Raw genomic sequence first — 8967 nt, 5'->3', positions numbered from 1 at the left:
ACAAAAACCCAAGGGATGCAGCAAAGATAGAGTTAGAAAATCCTACAATCCTTAATGAAAACAGATCCCGTGCACCCATCAGCACTGAAATATCGAAGTCTCCAGGTAACAGGTTAAGGTTTAAATGTGGTAGCTCACAGCTGTTTGTAATTGGGACCCAGGGCCTTCCTCTGGCCTCCAGCACCAGGCACCCACATGGAACATAGGTTTGCATGCATGAAAACACCCATACGCAGTAATGAAAAAATTTAAAAGATGAAACAACTATTTAGCAGTTCTTTTATTCACTGTCACATAAAGTTGACCGTAAATATAATTTAGAATATCCTGTTTAAATCTGTCTATTGTTATCCAAAAAGTGACTGTAACTGCAGACCAGGGAAACTAGTCCAGGAATACAACATAGAAAAGCAACCTGTCAATTAGATCTGACATCTAGAAGTATTTTATGAAGTCACTCCAAAAATATATATTATTTTGCTACTAAACATCAAACTTGAAGGAAAGACCATACTTTCACAGAAAATATGTTTATTCCACTCTTATACTATGCTTTAAAGTTGAAAGACAATTCAATGACAAATAGCCATATTATTTAAAGTGTAAAAGTAATTTAACTCAGGGTTAAGTAGACTAAACATACTAGACCCTTATAAGACCTAGGGTTTGGTCTTAAGTCTCCTGCCAGGATTGGCTTCCCAGCTGGGCAGGTTCTGAAATGGTTTTACCATATTGCTCGCTGGACTCCAGAAAGTAGCCCATGGTCAGCTAAGTGGCGGAAGACAATGCGACTAAGCCTCCAGCGACGCTTAACACCACGTGGGCGAGATGTCATAACACACCGGTTTCTGATTCTAACAGGACAGCTATCCCGTGGAAGGGCAGCAATTTCATCACCAGCCATTTCCTAGGGGAAAATTATAACAGATCATAACTCAGTGCCTAAAGGAAAGGAAAATGGGCTAGAATCTTAGCCAGAGAACTGCAGATACGATAGAAACAAAACAGAAATGTTTGATGTTTTCTCAATGTGATTTTAAACATTAAGATAACCATAATCCACAAATCAAAGTAACAAAGTTCCGTCTATTTTTATAAACAGCATACACTGTGTAGCCATCACTGACTTACAACATCAGCACCCAAGGCTGATTGATGCCGCCTCCCTTCTAAGGGCACTGGCTAACAGCTAATATGTTCACTAAAACCTGAAGTACACATTTATCCTGTTGCAAACTGTATGCCATATGTCCATATAATATTTTTTGTCTTTATTCATTTGGTTTCTTTATTCTATAATATGCTAGTTAGGCTGCTTACACTGTTCCAAGTGTCATTAATATCCGCAGTCTCCTTGATGCTAGTTTCACTGAGTATGTTGGAATTCCTTTATGTATTCTGTAGCTGGTAGAGATCTGAGTGTTGGGCTCAGACCTGGGACCAGCAGCTGAGGTGACTAACATACCAAAGCAGATCTACCCTCCAGGCTCTACCACATCCTTCAATCCTCACCTGAACTTCCCAGCTCAGGGCCTGGACTCCCTCTTCCCCGGAGGCTCTTCACTATATAATCCTGACATTTTAGTTCTCGTCTCTCATTCTTGTTTATCTATCTTTCTCCTCCCACCTCCCCTTTCTGCCATAGACTTTAATATTGCTTGAATTTGGCTCATTTTGCCAGCAGAGATAACCTATCACTGAGTAGGTTCTCTTTTGAGTTATTGTGAATAGTGCTGCTCCATGCATCCATGTTTAGGTCATTTAGAGAAAATCTGTGAATGCATTTATTGCCCCATGCAGAGACACATAATTTTTGAAGGACAAAAGCTTTAAGCATCTGAGCTGATGATACTTAGGAAAGACCATGGCTTGAGACTAGTAAAAAGTTCATCACCAGGATCTTCAAAGCCTTATGATGAAGATTCTGACTACTGCAGAGATAAAGGAAGGTAGCCAGACAAGGGCCATGAATCTTGTCCAGGTAATGGCTATGAAGCTGGGAAGTGGTCAAGGGGAGAAAGTATGGCAGATTTGGCTCAGGTTGTCAGTAAACACTTATCAGATGTGTTAGCACACCACTGATCCTTGATAGAATGTGGGAGACACACAGAAAAGTACAATAGTATTTAAAAGGACAAAAATTGCAATACTTAAAAAAAACCATTAAATAAATGACTGCATGTGCAAATCTACTGATGTCTAAAAGCTTATGCATTTGTTGATATTAGAAATATGTGGGGAGCCGGGCGTGGTGGCGCACGCCTTTAATCCCAGCACTTGGGAGGCAGAGGCAGGCGGATTTCTGAGTTCGAGGCCAGCCTGGTCTACAAAGTGAGTTCCAGGACAGCCAGGGCTATATAGAGAAACCCTGTCTCGAAAAACCAAAAAAAAAAAAAAGAAATATGTGGGGAATTGCATAAAACACAATGAGGTCAATGAGCAAATAATAAGTATTCTAGAAGAAATGTACAGACTTATCTATGCATGTCCTTCCTTGTCCTCAAAAACTGACATTGGAACAGGAAAATGACAGCAGAAAAGAAAGCACAAAAGAGCATTCTGGGAAAGCCTTCTGGAACTGGACATAAACTTAACTTGTAAGCCTCAGACAGCCCTGATAGTTAAATAGCTCGTTATCTTCATGGCTACTGCTGGTACTAATACTAGAGGCATTTCTCCTGGTGTGTATGGGGGGGAATATTCTCCATAAATAACTTACTCATTTACCCTGTGGCTTGACTGACAATTAAAGTTTGTATATATTTAATTAAATACTGGTCCATTATCTTTCTACTCTTAGCAAATTTCACTGACTACTATAGATTTTAGCATAGTATTTCATCACCTTATAGCCCCAAGCATGTGCCTGTTTGACCAATTGGGCTTGACCCCTACAGATGGTCCTGGCAGCCACCATTCTACTCTCTGCTTCCATGATCAACATTGTCTTGAGCTGATTGCCCGAGGCTGTCTTCTCCTATTAAGTAGAAGAAGTGTAATACCACATTGTGGTAAAAGCCACAAGAGAGAGGTCCTGGGAACTCAGTTTTCTGCTCATTTGCTTAAAACCAGGCAAAATTTAAAAGATACAGCAGCCAAATAGTGGTGATGCACACCTTTAATCCTAGCACTCGGGAAGGGGCGGGTGGGGGGGGGAGGGGCAGAGGGAGCTTTGATTTTGAGATATGCAGATCAAGTTTCAAGTTCCAGGACAGCCAGAGCTATACAGAAACCCTGTCGAGTGAGGTAAGCAGCCTTGAGTATAATTTAAATTTCCTGAGAGCCTCTTCTGTACAGGTATTCTGTTACCACTTAAATGGAAAACCTTGTGCCTCAGGAAGCCCAAATAGGCTCAACACCCTCTTATTTAACCGGATGTACATGGCAAGAAAGGAAGGGTGAATGAAAGAACACCTAACCATGGGGGCAGGGGCGCGGGGAGGGTTCAGGAGGGCACAGCCTGAGTTGGATCACAGGTCATGTGTTTGGCACACAGCCCATGCATCAGCAATACCTCCATGAGGGTTCCAAGACTAGGATGACAGTGGGAGATGTTGGAGGTTTTATGTGGTCACCACTCACTAGTACTTCCTAGGGATTGTATAATGACATGGCTGAAGAACCAGGAAAGACTGAAGAGTTGTCCTTTATCCTAAGCTTACCAAAGTCAGTTTTAAGGCTATTTATGTAGACGTGAATATTTGATCTTATTCTCCAGAAATTACATTAAGAAGCTGCAGTAAAACAGCATAGAGACGAGTATGAGGATAGTTATAAATGCTTTTGTGAAAGAAAGGGGCTCAGCTGGCTAACCTGAAGGTCCTTTGGCAAAATGGTATTCTTTCTGAGCGAATTGATCCGAAGCCTCTCATCTGCATATTCATAAGCCATTTTCCGTCTCTTCAAATCACGCAACATTCTCCAGTCTACATAGTAACCTCGAACTTGACCTGACGCTGATGGAGGAACTGCCTAAAAAAGAGAGACAAGGATTATGGGTGCTGCAAGTGGTTTTGCAATCCCACAAACTTTCAGTCACTCGTTAAGTGACTTTGAGCAGTTAAATTCTATTTGGCATGTATGAGTGCACATGTGTGCTTGTGTATGGATGGGCATGTGTGGAGGGTGGACGAGGACAACGCTTCTGTGAGTCAGTTACCCCTCCACAAATGGGGCCTTAGATTGAACTGCACAGGCTTGGTGGCAAGCATTTTACCCACTGAGCCATCTCACGGGGGGAAGACTTAATATTTTTAGGAAGTAACTTATGGCATTTATTTGTGTGTGCATGTGCATACCTCATGCACACTACAACTCTGGTGGAAATCCGGGGACACTTTGCAGGAGTATTCTTCTTTCTTAAGTCACTGTTACCTTCTCCCACACCCTCAGGTTCTGATGACTTCAGTGTCCTTAGTTATAAAATTAGAAGCAATCTGGAGAGAATTTCCAAACACCCACTACCATACCTGTGCCCCCTCGGCAGTGTTTGTACTACACTCTACACCCCTCTCATTGGTTATATGACACCTCTGTCCATTACAGTGGCCATGAACGATGGATATGGCTAATATGCACTGGAACTGTAAGCAGTACAAGTGGGGACATAATTCTTGGTATTAACTCGCTTAAAAGTTTGTTTTTGGTCCAACTGCAAAAGTTAGCATCCCAACTGCGATATATATATATATATATACACATATATATGTATGTATATATATATATATAAGCGTCAGATACACAAGACTTTGAAACCTGCTTCCAACAGAAGAATGCAAATGTCACATAAGTCATTCTAATTTTGACTTGTTAGGATAAGAACAGACCTGACTAAAAATATATATCAAAATTAACCGCACCTCCTTTTTAACCTCAATATAAAAATTAGAAAATATTTAAATTATCCTTGTGGTTTGCATTACACTTCTACTGGACGAAACTGCTATTCATGACTTAAGCACATTCCTAAAATCAAAATTCATACACAGACTCTATATCACCTCTTGCCTGCTTTAAAAAAAAAAAAAAGGCAAATCTCCAGCGATTCTTCCCTATTCTTTATACCAGTGTTCCCCCACTCTCGTGGGACTCTTTCCCGCTAATATACAGATATGACGCAATGTCACAGTAGAGAAAAAACAACCCAGGTCCACCCAGGTCTCCCTCTGGTTGACACCCTCCCCAGCAAAACTATCCAAGACTTCTCCAACGTCCTTTGCTGCTCGTCCCAGTTTCTATCCGCATCATAACACTCCCACTCCTTAACTCTACAGCCAATTCTCAGCCCTTCCTTTAACTAATTCTGTTTTAGCGGAATGGCCTGCTCCCCATTCGAAATTGTCACCACCTGCTTCCAAGCCACCACTGGCTGACAGTTAGTTCCCTGCAGTCTCTTTGCATAATCAGAGTCTCTGAGATCTCAATCATCCGACTCTCCCCTCTCTTCTCCACTCACACTCGGCTCCTTATAACCCGGAGTCATTCTCGCAGCTTTCACATGACGGATCCACACCTGAATACCAAGCCCTCGACTGCTGCTCTGGGCTCTCCTAACCTAGCCAGGACCGGAAAGCAGATAGGAGCCTTGGGATCGGTCCTCCGTGCGCATTACAGGTGACAGGGCTACGAGGGACCCACAGGACACGGAAATCAGGGAAGAGGTAGGCTGGCGAGAAAGGCAGAGGCCTGACCTGCCGGAAGGTCCGCAGCAGCGAGCCTAGGATGGACGCCGCCATGTTGTCTGCCCAGCCAGCCAACCACCGCCGCCGCATTACAACACCGGAAACAGGTTCTGTGGAGGCGGGACTTGTGCCCCAAAGGGCGGGCCCAGGGCAGGATTTAGCCTATAGAGAGGGAGAGGGTAGGTGCGGGATTTGCACTCTCGCGTTATTTCATAGATAAGCAGCTCATCCATGCGGACCGCCCACTTAGGCAGTAGGAGAATAGTGAGCCTGCGCGATCTCTCCTGGCCCTCGCTGTTCCTCTGTCCCAGCCCCGCCCAGCCTGCGCCTGTGTTCTCCGCGTTGGCGCCACCCGGCGGAAGCTTGGCAGCATTTGCCACTCATCCTGCAGAACTCGCACTGGTCACATTTCTGCTGTAAAGAAGACGGTAGTGGCCCTGATATAGTTTCTGCTTGCACGCCAAGGGTTTAAATATATATTATATTATATTATATTATATTATATTATATTATATTATATTATATTATATTATATTATATTATATTATATTTATTATATTTATTATATTTATTATATTATATTTATTTTATTATGTTATATTATATTATATCATATCTGTATTAAGGTTGTATAGGTTTTACGTTTTTGTCTCTGTGTGTTGGACGGCGGTAGTGGTGTGTGTGCATGTGCCTGCTGTTTTCCGTTTAGTACAGGGCACTTTCCTGCCATCTTCCTAGCCTGTCTCCTAGATGTGTTGATGGATGCAGTGAGGAACAGCTCACTGGGCTATTCACACAGGAAGCTCCCAGGAAGAAGGAGAGTTTTTTCTTTAAGCGTTACAATTTAGTGAACATTTCTAATGGGCTAGGGAAACTGACTGAAACCATTTGGCAGGATAAGACAACCAGGAGCCCCTGCCTCAGATCTAAAAAGTCCTAGACCAGCAAGCAGCATAAAACCCTGGTTAAAACTCACTCGCACTCACCCCCCACGCCACACACAACATAATTGGGCATCATCTATAGTCATCTCAAGATATGGGTACACGGCAAACTCTTTTATTATGTTTCTATTGTTTTAAGATGCCTGTTTGTTTTCATCGGGAGTTAGATAGGAAGGGAGGTGGGGAAGATCTTGGAGAAGATGAGGGAGGGGAAATATACTGTATAAAAATATTTCTTTTCAATTAAAAACAGGAAAAGTTTCACTAATGTGTTACTATTTCAGGAAGCCAAACTTCTGGAAGGGGCTTGAAAGTCAGAAAGATATGCTATAGGCTATAGAGGAAGAAATGAGTTTTAGGGCCGGGCGTGGTGGCACTCGCCTTTAATCCCAGTACTCGGGAGGCAGAGGCAGGCGGATTTCTGAGTTCGAGGCTAGCCTGGTCTACAAAGTGAGTTCCAGGACAGCCAGGACTATACAGAGATACCCTGTCTCGAAAAAACAAAAAAACAAAAAAGAAAAAAAAAAAAAGAGAGAGAGAGAGAAATGAGTTTTAGGGCTGGAGGGACTGCTCAGAAGTTAAGAGCACCGGCTGCTCTTCCAGAGGTCCTGAGTTCAAATCCCAACAACCACTCAGTGGCTCACAACCATCGGTAAGGAGATCTTAAACCCTCTTCTGGAGTGTCTGAAGACAGCAACAGTGTACTTACATATAATAAATAAATAAATCTTTTTTAAAAATGAGTTTTATACAATTAAACTATTGCACAGACCCATGAGTTGAATTCCTAAAAGGTCCAGAAAAAAATCAGAAAGATTACAATTCAATGTGACCATTTACATTCTCCCTCTGTTCTTGAATGTACTGAGAGACTTTATTTGGAGTCTTCTCACCTTGAGCTTCCATGCACAAGCCGATAGTATATGTTGCTAAACAAGCCAAGAAGCCTTCAACGTAAAACTGGCCCCAAGTTTCTCTGCATCTGCATTGAAGGTTACTTAGAGATCAAAGTATTTCTTGAGACAGGTGCCTGTCAATATTATTCTCCAGCAACCCTACCTAGAAACTTGGTCTGAAGCTGGCACTAGATAATCACTGTTGTAGTCTCACTGAATGGATACCTTCCTAGACACCAGTGCATGCTGCAGCCTTGTGAAGAGAACTTGCTGAGCCACCCTCTGTCCTCCAACTGCTATCATTCCACCTTTATCAGCTTTCTTTGGGTAAAACTTGGTTTCCCCTGGTAGGCTAGGTTTTCATCCTGCATTACAGTATGACAAGGAACATGGCCAAGAACCCATCTCCGTGTGTGTCATAAGAACAGGCAGGAAAACTATATCTATCTAGATTTGGATGTAGGACCAGCAGCCCTAGGAGCCAGGTGGATCTGATTGTTTGCCTTGTTCAAAATGGCAAATTAAAGTAATGGTAGTGCATGCATATAATCCCAGCATTTGGGAGGGTCAGGAATTCAAGGCTAGCCTTGGGTGCACAGCAAGTTTAAAGCCATCACAGGCTACAGTGAGACCCTGTCACAAAATAACAAAAACATAAGCAGCAACAAAAGGCAGTGGCTAGTTGGTGGCAAATGGAAAAGTATTCCAGGACCTGGTGCCCTTAGATCTTGTAGGGTAAATATTCATGACTTAAAAGCATTTGGTGCTCTTTATCAGCTTATTATAAAGAATAAAAATGGACAAAAAGATGGAAGACATGTATAAGACAAAATAGAAGAGACACAGAACTTGATGCCCTTCTCCTCCCCAGGAAACGCCATTCCTTCCTCCCAGACTCCAGGGAGCTCTTTTAAACATCATTAGTAACTATGAAAAGTAGAGTAAAATATACATAATGTTTTACTCCATTTGTACTCTATAATATGATATATAAGATTGGGTAATTCATAAGGAACAAAGATATGGGCTAGGGATGTAGCTCAGCTGGTAGAGAGCATGCCTAATGAGCAATCCCTAGATAGATCCCCAACACTGCATAAATGGACCACAGTGGCTTTTGCCTGTCACCCCAGACTCAAGACATGGAGGGTCAAAAGTTCAAAGTTATCCAAAGTCTGAGTCCAGCCTGGACTACATGAGGCTCTGTGTCAAAAACAGCAAATTCAATTGCAGTCCAGAGACGCCCGAAGGGGATGTCAGGTCCTCTCGAACTGGAGGTGCAGACCCTCATAAGCCATCACATGCGGGGCTAGGAATTGAACCCAGGTACTTTGGGAGAGCAGCCATCTTAACCACTGAGGCATCTCTCCAGCCCTGTGTGAGGAACTTCTTGCTGGATCACCACATTAAGAGAATGAGTGAAAGACAGAAGAGCCAGGCTCACCC

The 8967-nt window shown here is 42.8% G+C and overlaps 1 protein-coding gene across 1 annotated transcript; it reads right to left on the bottom strand.

The window, feature by feature from the left end:
* Positions 1–265: 265 nt before the first annotated feature.
* Mrps14 (mitochondrial ribosomal protein S14) lies at positions 266–5780 on the bottom strand. Its single transcript, XM_021169529.3, has 3 exons — positions 5691–5780; positions 3814–3972; positions 266–907 (listed from the first exon to the last, which is right to left on the bottom strand). Exons 1-3 carry the CDS (start codon positions 5769–5771, stop codon positions 725–727), a joined length of 423 nt encoding a protein of 140 aa, XP_021025188.1. The 5' UTR covers positions 5772–5780; the 3' UTR covers positions 266–724.
* Between the last annotated feature and the right edge of the window lie 3187 nt (positions 5781–8967).

This window comes from Mus caroli, unplaced genomic scaffold (genome assembly GCF_978045245.1).
Source record: "Mus caroli unplaced genomic scaffold, Mus_caroli_1 scaffold_1, whole genome shotgun sequence".
Lineage (NCBI taxonomy): Eukaryota > Metazoa > Chordata > Mammalia > Rodentia > Muridae > Mus > Mus caroli.
The sequence above is the reverse complement of the archived record's forward strand: the minus strand, read 5'-3'. Positions and strand labels throughout refer to the sequence as shown.

Excerpts from the sequence above, each read along its gene's own strand:
- Mrps14 (XM_021169529.3), bottom strand. The coding sequence starts at position 5,771 with ATGCGGCGGCGGTGGTTGGCTGGCTGGGCAGACAACATGGCGGCGTCC. Across the intron at positions 3,973-5,690 it reads TGCTGCGGACCTTCCGGCAG|GCAGTTCCTCCATCAGCGTC; the intron begins GTCAGGCCTCTG and ends TCTCTTTTTTAG. Across the intron at positions 908-3,813 it reads TTTTGCCAAAGGACCTTCAG|GAAATGGCTGGTGATGAAAT; the intron begins GTTAGCCAGCTG and ends ATTTTCCCCTAG.